Source organism: Penaeus chinensis, chromosome 7 (genome assembly GCF_019202785.1).
Source record: "Penaeus chinensis breed Huanghai No. 1 chromosome 7, ASM1920278v2, whole genome shotgun sequence".
Classification (NCBI taxonomy): Eukaryota; Metazoa; Arthropoda; class Malacostraca; order Decapoda; family Penaeidae; genus Penaeus; species Penaeus chinensis.
This window is the reverse complement of record NC_061825.1, coordinates 43443960-43468959: the sequence shown is the minus strand read 5'-3', so window position 1 is coordinate 43468959 and position 25000 is coordinate 43443960. Positions and strand designations below refer to the sequence as shown.

The 25000-nt window shown below is 38.5% G+C and overlaps 2 protein-coding genes across 10 annotated transcripts in view; both read right to left on the bottom strand.

Moving 5' to 3' along the window:
- Window positions 1-5644: 5644 nt before the first annotated feature.
- LOC125027003 lies at window positions 5645-7757 on the bottom strand (the record flags this gene model as incomplete). Its single annotated transcript, XM_047615608.1, has 1 exon — window positions 5645-7757. A coding segment is annotated over one exon (1557 nt), but the record flags the coding sequence as incomplete, so codon positions are not given.
- LOC125027076 (glycogen debranching enzyme-like) overlaps window positions 7532-25000 on the bottom strand; it is a 283692-nt gene continuing 266223 nt past the window's right edge. For 4 of the 9 annotated variants that reach the window (XM_047615868.1, XM_047615867.1, XM_047615863.1 and 1 more), the window contains 30 exons: window positions 20447-20591; window positions 20031-20157; window positions 19644-19866; window positions 19188-19395; window positions 18699-19052; window positions 18261-18508; window positions 17541-17573; window positions 15577-15720; window positions 15311-15379; window positions 14993-15187; window positions 14397-14526; window positions 14073-14196; window positions 13569-13834; window positions 13302-13451; window positions 12886-13085; window positions 12517-12717; window positions 12199-12271; window positions 11728-11908; window positions 11459-11610; window positions 11158-11273; window positions 10818-10996; window positions 10594-10696; window positions 10323-10448; window positions 9953-10052; window positions 9538-9685; window positions 9175-9390; window positions 8846-9057; window positions 8562-8747; window positions 7964-8200; window positions 7532-7820 (listed from right to left, as the gene is read on the bottom strand). In XM_047615868.1, the coding sequence (XP_047471824.1) occupies window positions 7758-7820; window positions 7964-8200; window positions 8562-8747; window positions 8846-9057; window positions 9175-9390; window positions 9538-9685; window positions 9953-10052; window positions 10323-10448; window positions 10594-10696; window positions 10818-10996; window positions 11158-11273; window positions 11459-11610; window positions 11728-11908; window positions 12199-12271; window positions 12517-12717; window positions 12886-13085; window positions 13302-13451; window positions 13569-13834; window positions 14073-14196; window positions 14397-14526; window positions 14993-15187; window positions 15311-15379; window positions 15577-15720; window positions 17541-17573; window positions 18261-18508; window positions 18699-19052; window positions 19188-19395; window positions 19644-19866; window positions 20031-20157; window positions 20447-20569 (4887 nt within the window). In that variant the 5' untranslated portion in view covers window positions 20570-20591 and the 3' untranslated portion in view covers window positions 7532-7757. Of the gene's footprint in view, window positions 7821-7963; window positions 8201-8561; window positions 8748-8845; window positions 9058-9174; window positions 9391-9537; window positions 9686-9952; window positions 10053-10322; window positions 10449-10593; window positions 10697-10817; window positions 10997-11157; window positions 11274-11458; window positions 11611-11727; window positions 11909-12198; window positions 12272-12516; window positions 12718-12885; window positions 13086-13301; window positions 13452-13568; window positions 13835-14072; window positions 14197-14396; window positions 14527-14992; window positions 15188-15310; window positions 15380-15576; window positions 15721-17540; window positions 17574-18260; window positions 18509-18698; window positions 19053-19187; window positions 19396-19643; window positions 19867-20030; window positions 20158-20446; window positions 20592-21589; window positions 21841-22594; window positions 22702-22860; window positions 22994-25000 lie in introns of those variants that run through there. The other 5 variants (XM_047615866.1, XM_047615862.1, XM_047615860.1 and 2 more) reach the window with 5 other exon arrangements.

The following is a 25000-nucleotide window of genomic DNA, read 5'->3' as shown; positions in this document are numbered from 1 at the left end:
TCTTTTTTCATATTTTCATTTTGTTCTACAATATGACTTACTTATGTTATCTGCATGACAAGATACGGTACTGTTTGCTTGATACGTACGAGTATCATCGTTATGACAAAAGTGTGCAGGAATTAATATAGTTATATACTAACTAATGTACTCCTTCCCTGCTAGGGATATTCAAAATGAAGCCAGTTGTCAGTAGTAAGTAGACTGTGACTACTACACAGAAGCAACTGCAGCTAGTAACCGATTTAGTAGAACGAAGAGGGGCAACAGAACCGCATAAAGCAGAGGAACTAGCTGCAGAAGAAACACCTGCGCGGAGCATTACATTTTAATCGGCTACCGCCTTGCAGATTTTGCTGAAAGCTTACTAAAATAGTGTTTGAAAAAACACAAGTAAGGCACAAATTGCTGCGCAGAAGAAAAGCTACAGGTTCATCCACAAGATAATCGCAAGTAATGGCCGTGAAGGTGAAAATGCGCACCTAGATTAACCCGCCAGAGGGAAGGTTGGAATTCGCTAGGCCAGTATGCTGTCGCCTTTTCTGTTTTCTGTTATCTTTTCAACATCATTTTTTTTTCACTGTTTGTAACGGTAGATAACATAGAAGATAACAATGTGACTTATGATCTGATATTACAATGTAAAGTTAATCATCTCGGTTTATGTTTATAAATATAACTCTCTTATTTTGTATTTCATTTATATTTTCTTTATGGTTTTAGTTTACTTTAATCAATTTGAATACTGTATACATGTAAAGGAAAGTGAAAATATAAATATGAACTGAATATAATGGCCTTAATGGCCTAATGGACGATTAAGACATACATGTCCTTAACATGTGATGTTGATGAATGCGATTATCCAAAGCGTGTATCTTGACATAACGTTATTCCTATAAAATATTTACTTATGTACACCCTTGCCTGTAAATGCCCGTGCATACGCTTGTTCATGCTCATCTACGCGCGTGCGCCAACAGGCACCCTCATAGTGTTTGGAAAATAAATCCGTAGTAATCTGAGGCGGTACAAAGGGCCGATGAATAAGCCAAGAATCTTGTCGTTGATGATTGAAAGTTTTTTTTATTTTCTTTATTAAGCCCTCTTTATTAGATTTCCTTTTGATCACTTGCCTTAGCTTTTGACTCGGACTATGCACTCTTACAAATAAGTCCCAAGCTTCAAGCATTAACAGGCATCGTACTTTTGTAACGGGATTCGTAGAGGATTAATTTAAACATGACAGGGCCTCCCATAGAGTTCTTCGTTTAGTTTCAACATCTTTGACATCTCTGACCTTTGCCCCTGCTATTAATCGACAAATTAAAAAGAAGTTCATTAACAAATAAAGTATTTATAAATATCAGACTTTGGGTACTGTCTGTAGCCGCCATAAAATTCAATCCAGAATTAAAGTTTAATCCAGATCTCTAAAGTGCATGCATAATGGCAGCATCCAGGATTAACGGCAGAAGTTAAGGGCAGAAGTTAATCCAGTATTAAAGTATAAGTCAGATCTCTAATGCACATGCGCAATAGCAGCGTCCAAGCGTCCAGGATTAAATTATAATTCCCCTCCGAACCAGGCTTTACTATTGAGCTGAAAGTTTAATCCTGCACATACGGAGAACGAGCTAGTTAATCCCACCAATCATGTATTGATACGTAATGACAACCTTATCAGATCCACAGGAAAGATGGAGTTGAGTTTCTAGTAATATTTATAATTAGCAATAACGAAACCAATTCTGACATTTTCATGTCAAAGAAGTATGTGAAAATTCAACTTATAGTTTTATAAGTTGCAGGATATTCAAACTGCATATATAACTCTCAACATTGAAGAGAAAAACGAAAAAAAATCCTACAGAGAATTCCAGAGTTTACAGACACAGAAAAGGCAATGTTATTTCCAGGTTAGAAAAAAAATCCCAAATTATGCATTATATTAAGCGAATAAAAAATAAAGCTTTTAATAACATTACGATTAGGTTTCAAATTGAAAGTAAAAACTTCCTGATTCTTTAAACTGCATGGCCACTTGTTATCATGATCCTCGCTAGCAACATCCTGAAAAAAACTACCCTACCCGTGCCCCGCGATCACACACGGGAAAGAGCTCTCGGAGAAAACTCCCGAGAATACAAATTGATATTACGAGTTTTTGTTTGACACTTTCATTACGGCTGTCTATAATATTTATAGGCAAATTAAAGCCATTTCTGTAATTTTATTTGTACTGACTAAAATATATATAGGCATAATATAATACTATCGTATACACACATATATGTGTGTGTGTGTGTGTGTGTGTGTGTGTGTGTGTGTGTGTGTGCGTGCGTGCGTGTGTGTGTGTGTGTGTGTGTGTGTGTGTGTGTGTGTGTGTGTGTGTGTGTGTGTGTGTGTGTGTAATTTCCCCCCTTTGTAGAAAACGTTTCGTTATCAGCATTAGCGCATGATATGAAACGTATAGTGTGAATACATGTTGCCATTACTCAGATACCCTCTTTTTGCATGTAAAACAGCAGATTTACTAGTAATTACTTTGACTCGTGTGCCTGGTAGTGTGTCTTGCATCTTCTGTACAAGTACTGTGAATTTGGATTAACTTTAATTCGGAATAAACATTTATGACATGTACAAAAGACACCTTTGGAGTACCGATATGACACTCGTCAATGATACATTAATAATACGTTGCTTTGCAGTGAATTTAGAGGCATTTAGCATCAGAGCCAATCCTCAGGGAAAAACGCTTTCTAATGGATAACCGTTGAATATAGGCCGCTAGGAGTGAGATATCTACATAAGTCAGGGAACAAATGATATACTTTAGAATTTTATTTTGTTATCAAACTAGTGTGTTTCTATTGCTGGACTTGGTTTTGTGCAGTCTGCGTGTTCTTGCACATGATGAAGACTTCATTGTACAAACTGCAGAAATGGTCTCCGGGCAGATGGAGTAAAACTAGTGGCACTTAATGATACTTCTTCCAATTGGTATTCATGCCCCTTTCTTTTCACTTAGAGCATGAGTATCGTGTCAGCTAGTAGGTTTTACATGGAAGTGTTACGTGTCCATACAGCTTCCTGAGTGTGTCATGCTTCTAAATTGCATCGAGGTGTAATACAAGTGCCAATGACGATGCTCTGTTGGGGAGTTTCAGACAGCCTTTATTCATTCTCACAGTGGCAACTGTGGTAAGAATATCTTTGGAAATCCATGTTCGTATGCTCTTTTTCAAATTCCAAGTCAGCCATCTTCAAGAACACAATGAAGCTATTGGTTTAAAGTTACTTGGTACTGCATCACCCTTCCCAGTATTAAGGATGAAAAATGCTGTTCTTTTGTAATGGAATAATTTTGTATTACTGGGTCTCTGTTGCAGTTACTACTGTTCTGTAGCTTCTTGCTCTGGTAGGTTTGCAGTATGACACAGTGGTCTGAGAAATGGCAGTTTCAATATCTTGGGTAGCAGGTTGTATAAGGATTTCTTTAACTTTTTTAATTCTACATATCTGTGGCCCGGTGCACCCCAACTGGCTAGTATGCCACTTAGAATTAAAAATGGCCATCTCCGTTTAAGTCTTCCTTGAACTGTGAAGTCCAGTTCTTTTCCTTTTTTTCAGTGTTTCTATTTTCCTAAACATTTTCCAAGACGCATCAATTTTGGATTCGAGTAGGGTAGAGGCACGGGCCCTGCACCAGGACGTCCTCGACACTTCTTTGTACCCACCCTGAGTAAAGCACCAAACCTAGCTTGTCTTTTATTGTCACATATGTATCCCAAAATAGTCAGTCATCTGGCTGATCTATTAAAATGTCATTGATAGAGCCATTCAACCCGTGGGTGGAAAGATATTTAGTAGAATGCCTGCACAGTCAGAGTATTGGAAATTAAGGAAAAGTTAGTATTTAACTGGGTGTTTGAGAGTCTCCTGTAAAACATATTTAAAATCATCAGAATTTTTTTTTTTTTTTCTAGTGTCTTAGCTCACCACCTACGGCGCTTTCTGCTTCCAGTATCTAGAGCTCAGTAATGTTTGGCTAATTTATTGTTAAGTTCAGTGGTAGTCTTTCTATCAATACATGTTTAGTATATTTTCATTTGTAAAGATAAGTCTCATAACTATCCTGTCTTTCAAATAAAACGTACGCTCATACCGAGAAACTGCAGGGATACAAAACAAAGTACATAGATGAAAGTCTGCATCCATCCCATAGCGACCATTTCTTGCAATCCGCTGTTATGCTTCCACTCAAGGGGTGGCAGGAAGTAGTGTTCCATTTATTGCAAAGAAAGTGTGCAGATTTCACACTGGGTATTTATTTATTGAAAAAAAGTCTGTCGCGTCAACATCTAAGGTAATTAGCTACGTATATAAAATATAGCCATAGGGTGCGGCTTGGGGGCGAAGCCTACAGGTAAGGATTTTTTTTGTGGATTTCCAGTATGTTTAAAACAAATAGATGTGCTAGACATCAAAGTTCTTATAACATTATGATGATAAAGCATTCTGGCGAAAATGGAAAAAAATAAGTTAACGATCAAGTTCAGTGGACAGAAAGGGGATGAAGAAAAGAAGGGAAAGGAAAGGGAAAGAAAAGACAGTGCAAAATGAATTGCGGCGAGGGCTGAGGTCCATGGCAGGGGTGATCCCCTACATTGGAGCTCACTCCCCGTTTCCTAAGCCCCCACGACAACAACGAGCAAGGGGGGGGGGGGGGGGACTGGGTTAGCACACCTGATCCCAGGAGATTAGCCACACACCACCTTAATGAAAGGAGGTGAACTATGCTGTCTTTGCTGACAGCCTGGGTACATTTATAGATTTTCTGCACTTTAAGACAGCCTGGTGTCTAGAAATACCCAAGACTATGTTTCCAACTTTTTAGATCAAGGAATTATTTCTTTATTAATGGATACCCATCATATTGAGATTTCTTCTTAAAACAAGGATGGTCAACAAGCCATACCATGCAGTACCATTATTTCTTTATGAAGTTTTTGAATTACATATATAGACTGAAAATCAAGAAGAGAGATAAGCATGACACTATGAGAGCATTGCTGGGACACTTGATTTAACAAAAACCTAAAGGTGGAGGCTGCCGTCTATATCACTGACATTATCATATCATTATATTACTCAATATGTACCGGGTATGGTCTTAGAGGCAAAGCTAAATCGCCTAAGGTCCTTATAATTGCTTTGTGCAGAAAGTAGCATAGATAGGTATCTGCTTAAAGGGTACAGCTGAGGGGGGCACTGGACAAGTGGAGCTAAGGAGGATACTGATGCTACAGATGGATTATTAAGGTATATTCTAAGACTAAATCAGATGTGAATATTAGGGCATTATCCAGTTAATATAAAGATATCGAATACAATAAGTACGGAAATTGAATACATTGTGATTAAACGGAATGGAAATTACAGTGGGAGGTGCACTGACTTCTCATAGGGAGCACATGCTCATATACCCCATATACCCCCAATAACTACTGCCCAGAAAGTATTATTCAATTCATTATTATGATTTGTTGATAAGCATTATAGTTTCTGTGATATTATTATAGATTTTCATGACTTTTAATTGGAACACTTCCGTATGAATAATAGGTAAAATAAAATCTGGTTTCAAGCAAATTTTTATTTAATCAAGCATCAAGAAAATATATAAACATTAATTAAACTATGCATATAACCTATAAATATCAAAACAACACATCCTAATGCATGAAGCAACACTCTGTATTATATGAATTAACAATATATGGAAACTAATTATAGGAGACACATGGAGTAGGATACTAGAACTATCAAGTATAGAGTACAATACAACATGCAATAACTACATTTGCATGAGCACATCTTGGGTGATAGCAGTAAACTATGTAGGACAACACTTCACTACATATTAAAGATGTACAGTATGCATAGCAGTCATGTTTTAGTGAGTTGAAAACAGAATATCATTCATAGTAATATAATTTTATTCCTGACATGATCTTTGCAACAAGTAATCTGCTTTCATCCACTTAAACACATATATTTCGTCATGTAAGCTACAGCACAGTCTATATAAGCTCCTTCACAACAGCTCTGATTTTATCTAATCAATGCAGTAACTGAAAACTACAAAAAAGGAGTAATTTTAACAAAAGAAAAAGTACAACCAAGAAAATGAAATACTAAATAAAATAAACTAAATAGAATATCAAGAGAGCAACAACAAACATAGACAAAACTAACACAGCAGAAAGTTTCTGTGTGTTTAAATGATGAGGCTTGATGACTTCTTCTGGAAAAAAGAGAGTGGTCGATTCCCTCCTTTGTCTCTCTGAGTGTGGGGTTAAAACTGAGTGACTTGCCCTATCCTCCACTGAGGAAAATTCGCCATCTGGTCTTTGCGTGTATGGATTTATGAAAGTTACAGACTCTGACAGTCTCTGTGCCCTGTATGGAACAGGTTTAGACATCTCATAATATCTTCCTGACATTCTACTTGGCTCTGGTAGATCCTTCCACGGAACAGGTGGTCTTCCTGGCCTTGATGGATATGAATCACGTCTCGTCGATGGACCAGGCACAGCAGGGTCATCAATCTCAGGAACAGGTGGTAGAGGCATCTGTGGCGGTGGTGGAAGATTAAGCATTGAGGAGCGATTCATTTGATACAACCCTGTTGGGGGATCCAGATGATAACTAAAACCCAGTTTCTTCCCCTTGTTTATGTTATCCATTTTCAGTAAAACTGGATTCACAGTTTCCTCCCGTGACTGACTTCTCAACGAATATGGATCGTACTGCCACTGTCTGCCTTCTCTTGCCATAGCTTTATGTATCTCTTGAGATACAGGGGTAAACCTTTTCTGCTGCCAGAATTCCTTCTCCATCCCAGAATGGCTGGTCTGGAAGATCTTTGGCATAGGAAACTCAACATCATGTTGCCTAACATTCTTTTGAGCAAGTTTATGGTGACTCTTAGCATGGCTGGTCAGGAGGGCTACTATGGATGGCACCCTCCCCTGGTACTTTTTGAAACCTGATTTTGTGGGCTGATACACCCCTGACACACTGACAGGTCCTCTTGAAGTAGGGTATGACAGGCGCCCGTCTGGTCGCTCACGCATAACACTTTTCCCTAGAAACCAGGGTGTCTTCATACTCATCTTGGGCTCTTCATTTCTTGAATATAAGAACTCCGGGCTACTCCACATCGCATGTCGTCTGATTCGGTCATCAACAGTCCAAACTGTGAGACAATTTTCCGGGAGCTGCTGTGGCTTACACAGAAGAGCCATAGAAAAGTTGACGTCGGTTTGGTAACACATTGAATTAATAATAGTTTTCTGAGTACTAAATAAGTTTGGAGGTTCATTGAATACAACATTGCGAGGAACATAACAAATAACTGTATTGCCTACATCCACTTCTTTAACAAACGAGCTTAAGGGATCTGCATACTTTGTTGTGATAACAATCCTGCTGGTCTGTGGAGCTGGCTGCTGCAGACTTGTTGTACATGCCGGGTCTGGGATTGCAGATGGCTGCTCTTCTGGAAGACTTAATCTCCGGTGAAGCCTACTGCTATCTAAGGGATATTGTGTGCTTGTTTGGGATGTCTGGAGCCATGAGTCACTGGCTTGGTGTGTGTGGGACAAACATGAGGGTGTTTCTGCAAGTGTTGATGTATGTTCGTGGAGTGGTGTGTCTAGTGCACGGATGGTGGCGTAGCCCGGATCTCTTCACATGCCGGTCATGCTGGAGCGCCTCAGACCCCGTTCTATACGATCCATCTCCCACAGTACCTAAAATAAAGAAATAAAGAATAAATAATTACTTAAAGCATAAAAAAGTCACCTACACTGCAAACTACACTGGCAAACTTTTCTTTTCACTTCAGTGCTGAACATCTACTGCATCATGAAAATCGCTCCTACAATGAACTCACCTCAAGCACACATCCTGTACTCCATGACTGAGCTGGATTGGAATCTTTACAGTGTGCACCATTAGTATTAGTTAGCTCAGGTAGTGATCGCCAGGCATCAGATAGAACATGGGTCAGGTGAGGAGCAAGAAGTGATTTCACGTGACCCATAGTGCGACCCAATTCTTCAAAGCCTCCAACCTTAGGAGCAACAGCTAACTGGGCACGAAGAAGCCATCCCACTGGCCATACCCATTCCTGAAAAATTGAAGGACTGTGTTACTTAAATATACCTATTTCCTAGCATTGTCTTGTCTTTTCTCATTCCTTTTCAAAGAAAGGGAGATCCAGGCCTGTAACATAAATACCAAGAGTCAAATACTCCAAAGTATCATGTAAGCATAAAGTTATTACTAATAAGAAAAAATCTCTCCAAGATTATAATCATCAAATATGAAAATAACACAGACACAGTAATGTGTACACAAAGGTAAAAAGGAAACAGCCAAAATAAGAAATGATATTTATTTTCTTATTGTGGCTGATTCCTTTCTGTTAGAATAAAACATTTGAAGGAACAGAATAGTAGTTTTAAAAGCTAGTGTTTATTTCAACTTACTGGTCCTTGATGGTAGTTGTATCCTCGGGCAATCTTAGGGTCTGCTGAATCATTTGCGTTGTCGTAGTCACCATTGTATGCCCAGTCACTGGGATCCAGTGTCTTTATTCCAAGTGGACCTAACAGGATCTTTTCTGCATTTTTCAAGGCTATCCACGCATGTTTAGGAGTGAACATCTCTGGGGCCTGGAACAACACATTGTTTTATCATATCTTTGCCATTGCTGAAAGGACCTTATGAAATGCATATTATATCTTTTGAATCTGATTCTAGAGTAACTCACCACAGCAACTGCTACAGGGAAATTGCAACGCAGTTGGTAATCTGCCCAGAACTGAGAGGCATTATATGAATCTTTGTAAATGCCCCTTCGGTTGATAAGTTCTGGCTTGGGTTCCCTGTCAGGAATTGGATTTTCATCTATCCAGTAGTACTTCTCAAAGTTCTCTTGAATTTTCTTTTCCCAGAATTCATATGTCCACTTAGTGACATTACCTGAAAAATGAGATGAGTTAATCATAAAAAAAAAAAAAAAAAATTAACAAAACAAAAATTGTTTATTCTCAAATTTATATCAATCCTGGCAATCAATTTCACCATCAAGTAGTTTACCTGTGTCATCGTATCTTTCTACACTGTTGTATTTGAATTTGTCTTCACGATACATCTGACCCAGGAAGCGAAGAGCAGATTTGCAAAGGCCTACAATTTCTACAGCACTACCATCTCTTGGTGTTGCTGGTTTGCCTTTGATTCCTGCCAGCTCACTTGAACCCATTTTGTCCATCCATGTACCGCAGTTGTGAACCGTTCCACCATGCACAAAACCTTGAAAAGATTGTTTCTGTTTATTATTCAAGACTCAGATATGCACTGTTACATATGGCTAGATCACATGCAAACTACTTCCTCTTTTCTAAATTTTAGTATCTACTGTTAGGCTTTCATGTACATGAGCAAGAACCACTGTTATACCTGTTTCCAAACTGACTCCAATCTCGTTGTTGAAACCTTCATCGCACATCTCCCTGTCAATCTGGAAACCAGCATTCCTCTCACGGAACTTCACTCCCTGGAAGTGGCGCTGCAGGGTCTCCTGAATCACATCCTCTAACAACTGATCCTGAAAGAGACAAAAATGATTCTGTAAGATAATAGACAATTTCTGGAACTGTGATATCTTACATGCTAGAGAAATTTTTGGATAGGATTGGGGTCAGTCCTCACTTTGATACAAGTGTGGGACACATGAGAAAGAAGAGTAATTCCTGTTCCAGACATTTTTTCCTTGATAACTGCAAGTAAACACTAAAAGAACACACACAGAATCTGTTCTTGAGTGTGTTTCTGACAATATTCGTGAAAATACTTTCCACTCTAATATACTTACATGTCTGCCTGGTTCTTGAGGTGGTGAGTCATCAGAGGGGAAGAGACGAGACACTCTGTCCCTGAAGATGCGATTGCCATCAGGAACAATTGCCACATACCTGGAAAAACAATTATTTTGTAATCAACAGTTTACCACTAATGACTATAGTTTCATAAACCAAGAGGAAAATTATGAAAAAGACTGAATTCCAATCCAAATTTAGATAAGCTTTAGAAATAGAACAGGAGCACTAAAAAATAATGTTAACGAATAATATTTTCCTGATATTTTGTGCCTTCTTAACATGAGTTAGCATCATGATCAGCTCCATCTTGAAGGTATTACCACTCTCTACATGTTTCAAATAGGTCAAAAGTACTGAACTAACCTTTGGATGGACTGGAGCCACCACCAGACAGAATCTCTACAGTTGAATCGAGCCTTAGTACCTCCATCCAAAAGGTTGGGTATGAGGCCATGGCGCATTGTGCTCGCATATGCCAAGATAATCCATCTGTCAAGAGTAAATTAATATTCACAAAATGCAGAAATGAATGTTATAGAAGTAGGTAGTGAAACTTCATGGTGCATTCTTTTTATTTTGTAGTACATTAAAAGTTACCATCTTGTTTCTTTAAAAAATGTGTTGGATAACTTACCTTGCTTCATCGTATCTTCCAGTGATGAGAAGATTTCCAGGAAGGGCAATAAATGTGTCTCGGCCCCAGTTGCGCATGTAACCCACTGAGAAATGCGGTAATCCTAGAAATATATGTAAATTATATTACTCCAGAATCATAGAAAACATAATATAAAATATCATCACAATAGTTCATAAAACAGATATTTTTTTTAACATCATCACCATTAAAATCTAGCTTACCAGCAGCAATAGTAACAGACATCTGTTTCGTTGAACCTGAACCATCTGTGACTGCTGGAGGTTGAGGTGAAGACAGGTTGGGAGACAGAGGTGGCATCACTGCAGACTTGACAACGCCACAGAACTGCACTGAACACAGACTCAGAGCCTTGGCAAAGTCTGACCCTTGAGAAATGAACCTGATTGGAAACAAAATATGAAGTATTATGAACAATTCCCAAATAACAAAGCTATTTTTTTTTATGAATCTGGGTTAAATATTCAAGGTAAGTTTTAACATCATGATACATCATTATTAAAAAGTAACATCATAATCTCAATCTATGCATATCATACTTACTCTCCCATTAAAGACCAAGCCCGGTTGATAAGAGTGAGGTATACACTTGTCACAATGGAATCAAAGTAAGCTGGAATGAGGTATCTGGGAACTTCCTTCAACCAGTTGAATATATCCTGGAAGATTAGAAAAAATAATAAATTTGCTTGTGCTACAAAGGTACAACTAACTAACTAGACACTCTGTAAGACCAAAACCAGAATAACAACTTCATATATCTAATCCATCATCTCATATTTCATTATTGGCATGTAAATTTATGCTTGTAATCATATGAAATATTGGCTTATGGTATACTTACTTCGAACCACTTGGCAAGTCTCTGGGTTGCTGGTTCATGTTTAAGACGTGTGACAATATACTCAGGCATCCAATCACCATCACGGAGGTTACTACACAGAGGATGTCCGAGGTCATTGTGCACACGAATCTCACTCAGCACAGAAATCACCCCTGAAATATCATCAATGTTCATTAGTTTGAAACACTCTTTAAATCATATGTAATTTTCTTACAAATTAAGAAAAATCTATTGTCAACGTTCCACATTAAAGGGAATCAGTGATTTACCTTGAAGACCACAGTAGGGTAGTGAGCCATAGTTGGGGATTGAGTAAGTTCCTCCTCCATGGCCTTCGTCTTTCTCCTCTTCGTCGCAGCGATACAGCACACGATTCAAGTCGGAAAGGGACAGTGAGTTCACAATGTCCATCAGCTCAACATTATGAGTAGTGACTTCTGAGATTCTTGACTGTAAATGAATTAAAATCACAGTCAGAATTTTGATTACCTGCCTGTTGCTGTTTTATGAACATGCGACCAATTATCTTAAATATCAGAACATACAATTCAGCAAAACTTACTGTAGAAATATCCTTGATTAGCACAGAATAAAGGATAAAAGTTTAGAATTTTGATACTATGTCTTATTTTTCACATATTTGTCTTCATCAACAATTATAATCTTTAAATCAATAATATTAACCTTTTAATAATTAAGAACTAATCTAGTAGATGAGAAATATTAAAGCCATAACTTACTTTATAACCAAATTCTGACAAAACTCCACGAATTTTGTTCACTGCAGTCTGAGCACGAGGAAGAAGACTTAGTCTGAAAGAATGAGAAGATTATGTGAAATCAATAAAATCAATAAAATAGTGCTGGTGTTGCTTTTACAGAATCAAAACATTAGCCAGTAATATCTGAAGCATTAGGCAGTCCATGTATTGTCTGTCATGATAGACAAAACTTCTTTTTCTCCTATTCCATTGATATGAAAATAATAAATAAGCCCTCATTCCACCCACCTGGCTCTGCCTAAGTAATATGCTTACAAACCTGAATGAGTTTCTTACCTGAATGCAATAACTGAACCAGGTGTAAATTCAGAAGTGTACTGGCACTCAGTTTCATCTGCATCCTCAGGTGAAGTTAGTCGCACAAGTGAAGACTCACTTGGTCTGATGTTCTCTTTCACCTCAGCAATGATACTGTTCAGACCATTAATGAATTCCGAGTCATTATTGAAGAAGCCTGGATATGACTTATCATCCTCCCTGGAAATAAAGTAAGTAATTTTAGTGGATTATAAAAAAAAGATTATAATACACATTTTTCTGAATTAAGATATATATATATATATATATATATATATATATATATATATATATATATATATATATATATATATTCTCTACAAAAAACTAGAAAATTTAAAAACTCACCCTGATGTTTTTCCTTTCACTTGCATCTCAAAGATGATCTCCTCAAGGTGTCCCTGTACTTTCAGTGGCCTGATGTGACTTTCACGAGCCTCTGCTGGAGGTCGGAAGGAAGTGTAGGCAACCAATACAACACTCTGGTGTGTAACAGGATTGTGACGTGTTACTGTAACCACATGTTCTGTCACCTGATCCACAAATACCTGTTGGGATAAAATACTAATCAGATATTGCACATATATTTATAAGAGTTGCTATCACTTGCAAAAAGATGACACAATTCACCTAAAAAGTGATACAGATATCAAAGATATTGTAATAACAGAGAAACAAAATTTGTTGACTTATAGTGAGAAGCTACAAAATATTTGTTTGATTTGTTTAGCAAAGGAGGAAAATTTACAATCTTCATAGATTACCTGATTATAGCCATTAGCTCCAAGCTCAAAATGAAGTTTGTTCAACAACCTCTTACAACGGACAATGCCTGAGCTCTCATTACATTCTCCTCTTGTTGGCTCAGCATCTGTCCAAGCCTGATATACACGTGTTTCATCTACAACGTGAATCTGTAAAGAACAGTAAAGTATTAATAATGTACTGCAAAATCCCATAAATAATCATAACGTAATGTAGTAGATATTGTCAATTAATCAACTTTTAACCAAAAGAAATATTATACTTACATGATGTGGCACTAACTCATCATAGCCTCTTGTTGACCCAGAAGCACAACATGCCATGCTGACAAGGGCTGTTGAGGGTAACATATCCCAGGCAGTTCGCACCTCTGCAGGGCTGCGGTTGTCATGTGTCAAGTCCAAGAAAATGGCGTGAGCAATGCATGGTACCAGAGGCCGTACAGGGGGAAGCAGGAATGCACCCACAGGTTCACCTCCATAGCGGTACACAAGCCTTCCTTCTTCATGTGAGTTTGGTGCTGACATGGCCTCTGTTCAGAATTATGGTACATTTGTTAATGTTCATACCTTACTGATAATGGAATACAAACATTCATACTCTGCAAGACTTGTATTTATATTTAGGAATAATAATATCAAATATGTACCTCAGTTATCTGAGACAGGCTCTTGTGAGTTCAGTCAATCTATAAGCATGATTTTGATAACAGTAAATAAATGACATATGGCTGTTTAAACACACATATAAAAAATAGAAACTGATCTAACCTCTAATCAATGAATTGATGCCCAGACGGTTGACAAAAACATTGTCTGTAAGATCAGAATTAGTGAAGAGCTCTGCAATTACATACAAATCAGGCCTGACTTTCCTTGCAGCATCCAACATGTACTGAAACAAGAAAGAAAACATTGTAAGTTCTTCCATTCACATGCTTTGAAAAATAAACTAGTAAACCAAAAAATATTGAAATACATTGAGATACCTTTCCTTATATGTAGCAACAAAATATATGTATAAGGCCCTACAATTAGCAAGTAAAATTCAATGTGGAACCCAAAAAAACTGACTGTCTAAATTGTCACACAGACCTCTGCAACATGAATTGGGGTGGAATGGCAGTTGTCCAAGCGGATGCCATGGAAGATGCGAGCTGTATATTCACAGTAACGTTTCATGTGATCCCATACGTAGGGACTGTCTTCAGGCTTCTCACCATACCTGTCAAATAAAAGAAAATTAAAGCAATGTTTTTCTTTCTCTTCCACTCTTTTATTCAAACTGATTTCCAAAAAATGTTGAGTATATGAATCATGAATCTTGTAGGAATCAATATAATCATAAATTCACTAAGATCCTGTTTGAACTTCAGGATTAACAATAGTTATATATTATCAATCATTTCTATGCTCTTGACCAGGGCCATAGCAAGAATAGGTAAGCACTCTCCTCTAAATACCTAAATGGGGTCCTCTCAACAAAGTTTTGCACTTTTGTATTTTAAATCACAATGGAGGTGCCATATTTATACAGATTTTGATTATATAGGGATTTTTCTTTCCCTGATTTTAATCAAAGGAAAATGACAACATTTCCATGACTGAGTACCTAACTGTTATAGAGCCCCCTTAGATGGGGGGTATAAGGACTTTAGCAGCTAGAGCTCAAAACATTTTTTTGAACTCACCTGAGCTTCACACTGTCTCCCCATGCAACCAACTCCCTTCGTAGGTAGACATAGCAGTCTGATCTCGCAAAGTTATTCAGTGGATCATCACCCATGACCCATCCATTATGTGCCATCAAATAGCAACCCTTATCGCCAAACATAAGGGCCTCTTCCTCCTCCAGGGAAGCGTCTTCTCCGTAATGAGTGAAGTACCTAGAAGGGATGCCATACTCATTTAACATTATTTTTTCACTGTGCATCATCATAAAGGAAATATCCATTTTTAATTTTCCATATTTGAAGATGCTAGAAAAGTACTGAACACATATGACTTACGGTGGTACTAGAGGGTAGTCTCTGGAAACCTCTGCAATCATAGGCCCATCTGGTTGAAGTCGCTGGTATCTGAAATGGATTAGAAGTACCTTTAGCAGCAGAAAAATAAAAATATTTGATTATACATTTACTACCAATTTATCGAACAAAAATATAGAATAAAAAAAGTCTCATGAAATATTCACATTAGGAAAAGACCATTCCCAAACCTGAGCCAAATGATAAACAAAATCTGGCACTGGTAGGTAAGTCAAGTGCCAACCCACCTGATCGTTCCCAGAACACATTCAACGGCCTGGATGAGGTGTGCCTGGATCTCACTTGTGCGCTGCTGATTGAGGTTCTCAACGTGACGTCGGAACTCAGCACAGCAACGTACAATTCGATCTTCCTCATCACGGGCTTCAGGTCTGCAAGGAGTGATTTCTTATTAGTTTTATGAGCAATATAGAGGATTCTACAAAAAGCAATGACAACAATGGAGGAATTTTCTGATTGAAAACCAATATCCCAAAAGATATCAGAGCCCTTCTTCCCCCTTTCCCCCGAAAACATTATCACGCCTTGTCATGATATGTAATTATCAGCGTTAATATATGACAAGACAATGTACAATTGCTTGGAAAATTACATTTATTCAATATGAATAAGGCAACTAATAATTTCAAGTATTCAAGTAATTTCAATTATACTTTTCCAAGTTTAAAACTTTAATTGATTCTAAAACCAGAAACTACATGCAAACTTATTGTTCAACCACAGATAAGAGGATGAAAAATCCTTTTGAACATGATGCACCCTCTTTATTACTTTTTAAAATCAAGATCAGCATACTGTGTTGAGATAAGCATAATATGATTAAATTAACTATAGAAAAAAAAAATCATGCACAGAAAAAAAGAAAAAACTCCAATGAGAAATGTGAAGGCAGTCTGCATTTTAATTTTGCATTTTATTCAGCCGGTGGTTTATGAAAATGTTTCTTAGCAAATGGAAGCATTAAAAAACTTTTTCAGGTGTCAAGCACACAGTGATAAACAATTATTGCTATCAAAATGGTTTAGCAGATGATGCCATTATTAATCATTATTGTTGATATGACCATCATTATTATCATTATCATTATTTTTGTTATTATTATGACCATTACTATCATCACCATTATAACTGAATAAATAATAAAAACTATGGTGGCTATGTAATTCATAATTCAGTTAAAAAGTAATAACGTGTGTATACAAATATACATATATATATATATAATATAATATAATATATATATATATATATATATATATATATATAATAAATATATATAATATATATATATATATAATATATATGCATATATACATATATACATATATATACATATATATATATATATATATATATATATATATACATATATATATATATATATATATATATATAATATATAAATATAATATATATATAATATATATACATATATACATATATATACATATATACATATATATATATATATATATATATATATATATATATATATATATATATATATATATATATATATATACCTAATGGCTAACATTAGCACACATGAAAGTTGCAATAAAATACTTCATGTTCAAAAAGATTTCTAAACCTTGTACTACTCACTAGACTTTTTTCCTTTCCTTTTTATAAAAGACTCATTTATTTCACAATTTTATATACACTCATGCCAACGTGGTCCCAGAAATTCCCGGGAATTTTTTTTACAATGAATAATCCACTCTGTCACCACAAACCGTAAACCATTAAAGAAATAAGGGGAAAAAAGTGATAACCACACACTTAGATATAAGGTGTAAAAATGTGCTGTTTTGGTGGCTGGTGTTAAAATACATGAGTGTACTTCCCCCAACCTTGGTCATGTGATGAAAACAACCATATATCCAAATATTAGGGACACTATTAGAATAAGCGCTAAAATATACAGCCAGGGATCATTTGCCCAAAAGTCCATGTTTTGTGTTTTCATTACACCTTAAAAGAGTAACACAAGCAAAACGTGAACAACTGTATTAATTTTGGATCAAATAAAGAATCCCCCACACAAAAGTAAACCCAAGTTAATTCCAAAACCGCAGAACCAAAAAGTTGAAAACAAAATGTTAAAACATTATTGAAATTTTTAATTGCCATAACCTAAAAGCGTGGGTTTTATCAAAAGCAAACTTCTTGGCTTTTACTCAGAACTTACCCACTACCCTGGAGGGTCTTCGCATTCGACTCACTAGGAAAATACAAGAAAATATTATGAAACATTATCTGTTTCTAAAGGCTGTAAGAGTAAGAAAGGCCCGAATTATTTAACACAAGCTCTCTGGTAAATCATTAAAATATAAGTTTTAGTTCTGAACGAAAAGATTTATAAATCTTATAATACTATTCAGTGCCTTCTCTCACAACCCCTGGTCAGGCTCACATTTCCTTCACTGGTCTTGTACCTACCTAGCTTTCCTCGAAGCAAATAAGAACACTTGCTTTTTGCTTTCCATATATCCTACTGGTAAATTTGGTTGTTTTTGAAAAGTTATTCTTCTCTATAGCATTCCATTATGGTAATATTTATAGGTTTTGAGGAAACTATTGCACAAATAATTGGTAGTATTGTAGTACTTCCCAGGTGATAGAGATAAAATTTATGAAGGAATCTATGACTATTCAGATTCAACCTCAAAGATAGCACAAATAATAATAAATCATCTTTTGATCCTATTATCATACAATTATTATTTTTTGTATATGACTCCCCAAAAGATCAGTAAAATAGTATATATACTTGCTTTACGATTAATACTTGACTACAATCAGCTTTAGCATCTATAGGTGAATTATTACATTGTATTTGATGAAAATGGATAAGACTTATTATATGTACATACAAGTACACGTATAAGAAAAAAACGGAGTACTATACCTGGCTAAATTGTAGAGTCTCACAGCAATATTCATATCAACTGTGCAGGTTCTTCTTCCATAATTGGGGTCCTGAATGATGACCATTTCCTCTTTGTATGAAGAATCACCCTTGCCTCTGGTGACGATTGGAAGGTTGCTGGAAATTCTGCGACGGAACTCTTCAACTGTTTTGTCTACATCCACAGTGTAGAATTCATGGAGTTTAACTTGTGGGAGGAAATGGCTATGAATAACATTCTTAATAGCCTATGGAAAAAAAAAAACAGGAAGAATTAGACATTTTGAAATGACCAAAAATGGTATTATTGTTTACACTATCTGCAATAATTAGTCACCAGTTTATCATATACAGGTCTTATACAATATCAAAAAGAAATTTTGTCAAAAAAACACATATTACCACAATCCTAAACATTGTTCAAAACAACATTCCTACCTCAAGATCTTTTTCTTCCCTGATGGCCACCGGGATACCACGATCTTCCCATTTGCCATCAGCCACTTCAACTGTCATATGGTACAGTACACGATCCAAAAGATAAGCAGGACGGAGGTGAGGGGAGTTCTGGCAGTTATAGGTTGCCTCAGGATGGTCCTGGATCCAGTTAGAATCATTGGCTGTGTGGTTCAGCACCACATCAGTCAGGGATAACATCTTCCATTCATCCCTCATTCTCCTGATGAGAGCCTCAACATCAGCAAAGGTGTACTGGTGGTCTGGGGTCTGGAACTCAGTGTTAAGCTTGTGCTGATCCTTTATTGAGTAGGAAGAATTTGAATCACCAAGTTCCTAAAAAAATAAAGAAAGATAGTTAATACTGGATAAAACCTTTTTCCTTCAAATGTATTACAATGAACTGCAGTAACATTACACTACAAAATGTTTCAAATGAAAGCATCAGATTTTTTATATTTCACTGTTTACCTGAATGGGAGTAAAATGAACCAGATTGTAGCCAGTCTCATAAGCCACTTGCAACCTTTGTTCCCAGTCAGGCAGAGGTCCTAGGCATTTCGACAACACAGTCTGGCACTGAACGCAATCCAAACTCAAAGATTCACTATTGGTGCCTACAGTGAGGGTTGGGTCTACAATGAAGTAGCCAGAGCCCTGAGCTCTTTCACGTTCCACTCTGAGGGGATAAAATTTATTTGCTTTAGTCATCAATTTTTCAATGTCAGCTTCATAATCAACAATATAAAGATTAAAACTCATGAAAAAAATTAGCCATATGAAAAGACTGAGGAACAAGTTACAGGTACTCTCTTTGCTGGCTCTAAAGTCTTATATATGAGCATTTGTCTATCTAATATAAAACAAACTGATACTTCTAGATCTTGAATATTAGCTCACATAAGTAAAAAAGAAATTATCACATACCCATCATCATAGGTGAAATAGAAATGGAAAGCTCCTGCTGAAATGATGACTACTTCAACATAGAGGGCTGTATCATCACCCTTATTGCGAGAGTCACTTTTCCATTGGAGACGTCTATAACGGTTACGGGTGAAACCCTCTCCTAGGTCCTCTGGGTGGTTGGTGAACACACTGACGGCCTTCCCCAGCAGAGATGGGCCGGGACGGAGCTGAAGTACCCACCCTGGATGATAAAAAAAAGGCTGATTACTGAAGACAGCAATTCTGGTTGGTAAGCAGAGAAATTTGATCATATTCTTTTCTATCTCTGATCATATGAAATAATGATAAAAAGCATCATTCACAGATTCAAAACTACATTCAAACAAATTAAATTTTGTTTCATACCTTTCTGTAGACGGAAGAGCGTAGAGTCCATGTGGTCACCATGGTTGAGGGTGAGCACACGAACCTGCGGCTGCTGCTGGCTAAAGCTCATGCCAGGTCCACTTCCCATCTTGGGTAGGCTCAGTCCCTGCAAAGGACATTTTGTTATTTTCAATGGAAACAGACACTCGACAATTTATATCAAGATTTACTGCCACTCAAATTACCTGCAAATCCTTTACTAACTGAGAAAACTTGCCAATCCTTCCAAGCCTCTAATCTTGCATGAAACCTTGCCAATCCTTCCAAACCTCAAATCTTGGGTATTTCTACCAATCCCCCTAACCGCTCCAAAAATGGGGTCCACACATTTCAGAGTGAACCCTGAACAATGGAACAAGAAGTCAACCAACCATCCAACCAGCAAACAAACAAACCTTCGGCTCAGATCCCATAGTCCCATTGACCGAGTTGGTCATAGGAGACATATGGTCAGAAGTGTACATCTGCTGGCTCTGAGGCCCCTGGGTCACCACCCCGGCTCCGTCCTGCACGCCCATCTTGAAGAAGTTGGCCAGCTTCCTGAAGAGGTGAATTTATGCTACCATTAACCAGTGAACTCCAAGAACATTTCTTTCATTTTGTGGAGATAATCATAATTCCTCTTTTTTAGTTTAAGGAACAAATGGCATCACAATTATTTAGAAATAAGGAAAGCTTTATTACTTATATCTGTTGACAGGTAATCATAATAAAAGAAATATAAAAAATAAACTAAAGATAATTTGACTGGTGAGTTCTAGTAGTAACAGAAAAGAAAAATTGTCACATAAATGGGGAAGAAGTAAATAATAATAATAATAATAATAATAATAATAATAATAATAAACAGAACATACCACACACAGATTTTGGGTTAAATAAAAATAAATGAATAATGAACTGCAGTCTGTGAGTGTGTGGGTGAATCATGAGCTCGATGGTATGAGTTAATGAGTTGCAGATGTGATATTTGCATTAGAAGTTATGATAACATTTCCAAAATAAATAAGTGGTAAAAAAAATAAATAACGATCAATCACTAATACTGTAAATGGTTAGTATATAAAACAAGTTGCGAGGGCATCAACTGAATACAGTTAAATGGGGGAAAAATCATAAGGGCAGGGAAAAAAATCATAAGAGCGGGGGAAAAAAATCATAAGGGCAGGGGAAAAAATCATAAGAGCGGGGGAAAAAAATCATAAGGGCGTGGAAAAAATCAAACGTAGTAGAAATATTTACTTATTCATTTTATTTCTATTTATTTAAAGAAAAACTCGCAAAAAATAATAATAATCAGCATTTAATAATCCACATGTTATTTAACCATTCGCTAAGACCCCAACGAGCAGCAACTACCTGTCAAAATGGTGCCGATACACAAAATGACAGAGCAAAGATAAGCGCGGAGCAAGTTAAAGAAAACGTGTGGCATGCTCGCCCTCCACAGCACGCAAGGGCGGCGCAGACGGAGAGGTTTGTGATGCACGCGGTTGGCTCACTCAGCACACGCCGGGCCACCTCGTGGAGGAGGTCACCTGTACGACTGATTCCACTCTTTCTGGCCGCTGTCCTTTGCCTTCGCCGATCCGTAAGCGTAGATTCGCCGAAGGGGCTGCTGGGCCGACTTCTGGAGCATCTGCTCTTCGTAGCACGAACTCAAGGGCCGACCCGCTGCCTTCTGGCCGTTTCTCCTGCGCCCGCCGGCAGGTGCGGCTTCTTTCCGTCCACCCACCTCCATCCCTTCCTTGCCTTCACACACTCCCTCACTCATGCTTGGAGAAAGGATCTGTTTGTCAGGCGTATTGCCTCCATAAGGATAGAGCTATTTCACATCAATACGTGAATTAAATAAAAAAAACAACTTACTGCCTATAATGGAACTCGCAATGGCCATCGAAATGATAACTCGCATTCGAATATTTCCTTAAAAAGGGCTAAAAACTGACCCCGTGGTAAATCAGTCACCCTCGAAGCAAAGAAGGAGCTTCCGGGCGGGTATGATCAAATTGCTTGCAATGTTGCACTTGAACTGCACATACCAGCTTCTCTAACTGGTTTATCACCTCGAAGAGCCACCTGATAACATTTCCTGAACCGTGTTAGCGGTATCTCCCTGCTCTATTATCACCATTTCCCAAGAGAAACTTCCCGTGACGGTTCGTTTCGTTCTCAGCCCGATTACGTGACGAGATGCTACAACTACTTTCGTGTGCATCTGAAGCACGAAAATACTAACAGCACAATTTTCCCTTGAACGGGCACATCTACCATAGTGTTAAGCCTAAGCGACAGGTTTGTACACAGTTAGTAATTAGAATCTGCCGATTCACCTTTAAAAAAATATACGACCAAATTATCACTGTTATTATTATTAAGAATTGTATACTTTGTTGGCAGAATAGATTGTTGGCGGCTTTTTTACCACAAGACATAATCGGAATCGGTACGTGACGCACCTTTTCGGTTCGGTCCTGGCCATTAATTCAAACTACATATCAACAATGGAGTATCACGAGAAAAAACTAAAACTTAATTCTTACACGGGCGTTACTTTCTTCACTCTGATCACACCAAACATGACAGTGTCACTGACGCTCGATTTCCTAACACCGGTCTTCGTGAAGGCAGTCATGCAACTTCGGCCTAACCTTGCTGCATTTTTTAAAGCTGAAAGGAAATTTACTACATTGATACATTCCTTGCAAAACACTCCTTTCTATCGATGTATGGGCATTACAAATGCAGGAAATCCCATGCATTTTAAGAAAATCAGCTCAATCGCGTGAGAACCCGAGAGGAAACTTACTTGAGGAGGGCAGCCAACCACACAAACAATACGTCGAGAAATTTCATCCTCGTCCCACAAGCACAAAGTCAACAACGCTAACACGCAGATGATCCATGAACGTCTAAGATACGTGTGTCATGATGGATAACGAGCGTCCCCACTGCCATGGCAAGTCCGCCCTACCCTGCCCAGACGAGGACCGGCACTTCTGAATATCCGCTGCCTTTCGCTCGGTTTGTTTATGTTTCGTCTCAGCAGTCTCGATCAGGAGTCTCCCACTGCTTGTTATCTTAAAATTAACTCGCGGCGATAAAACTGATTGTAAATTTCGAAAACGACAAAGTCATAACAAGATTTTAATGTATGAACAAAGTCTACCACTAAACTAATATCAATGAAATAGGAATTTGTTGATTTTCGCAGTGCCGGTGATAAGACGCGATTGTTGCCGGGTGAGGAAGACTGGCCAAAGTCACCTTAGTCCCCATGGGCTGACATTGCCTCCGCCTCCCCCGCAACCACTTCATGCACTTGCATAGCATTGCACAATACTTCGTTTAAAACTCGGATTACTTCGCAGAGCATAAGATATGGGCGATAAGTCGTCTAGGACATTATCTGTGAGGTCAGAATTGGTAAAATCGCGTTTGTACATGTTGATGTGATCAGATAAGATCGGCGAACTTTTTAATCACTCACATCTTACATTTAAAGAGATTACTTATCTAAAGCTATCTTGATCATCCTGAGGTGAATAACCCTGGCTGAGCTCTGTTGTCAGCTGGCCGGAGCAAGACGCTATAGCAGTGTAGGGTTGTGACCGGCTGCTGGACCAGCTTAGCAACACGGGAGAAAACTTCCTAATTTGGGGCCCCGACTGAGGCTGGGCTGCGAGCTCCGTCTAGTACCGCTATCACACTCGAACACGAGTCTTGAGCCACGTCGGGCCTCACGCACATGGGCAAGGTCAGCGCAAAGGCCGCGGCACTGTGCCCGAGGCGGCGCGTGCCCTCTCGCGGGCGGTTCACTTACATGAGAGCGATGACGAACCCTTAACTCATTTCTTATTATTAGACCTAAATGTCATCCAACGACTGAGTCATGCTTGTCTTTTTTCTTGATCTCCGTATTCAACTTTTATGAAGTCATTGCCACTTTCGTTCTCCTTTGGCCATCCACATATGTAGCTTATAACGGATTCGCGAAATGAAGTCCTCTCCCAGCAGTGCCGAAGGGGCGCTCGCTTCAGCCGCGTGGCTGATTCCATTCCTTGAAGAGGTCGCAGCTCCCTCTTGTACTTACGCGGTTTCCCTTAACCTCGATTCCCGAAGAACAGATGATGCAGATCATGCACTTCCCACAACTGTCCGCGATCACTAGTGTCGCGAGCACAACGACCAGGCAGACGGCGCGCGAGTGCTTTCGGAAAGCGTTGGATCGGCGCTCACTGTGCTATGGAACCGTGCCGTTGTCCCCTGGCGGAGGGTGGGAGTGGGAGTGGTGCGATGACCAGTCCTCGCCTCCCTTTATTATATCACTCCACGCCCTCCACCTCCCACTTACACTACGTCACCCACCTCACACCTTCTTCTCCACCTAATCCGCCTTCTAGTAAAGTCCGACAGCCTTGGACTTGGTGAGTTTGACGCGAGCGCGCTGGACTGACCTCACCTGACCCGACTCCAAAGCAAGAATGGTGCGCGGTGCGGCGCCAGACTGCTAAGGGCTCCTGCGGCACAAGACACTTGAGCCGCCTTCCCTCGTGCTGCTCACCTGACCTCGACATCAACGGGGTGAGCGCCCCAGACCCGCCAGACGAAAGTCCCCGCCGCGCCGCCCAACAACTTTCCCCAAAACAAATAGAAGTCTTCGGGGCTGTATGGTACAATAAGACGCGATCACAAATAGACTATGCGCGAGCAAGGGTACGTGCTGGAGACCGTGGGTGTGCTCCGGCAGACAGTGTTTGGTGGGCGGCAAGGCAGGAAAGCGTGATGCTCACCCACACCCGTCTGGCGTCACCGGCGCGGCGCCAGACCTGTTCCAGCCTACTTCCCTGCACTTGCTTCTTATTCTTAATTCGTGTTTTTCAACGCATTTTTTTGCCGTATCAACATATAACTGAAATTCACAGCACAGATAAAATGTCACCTGAAAA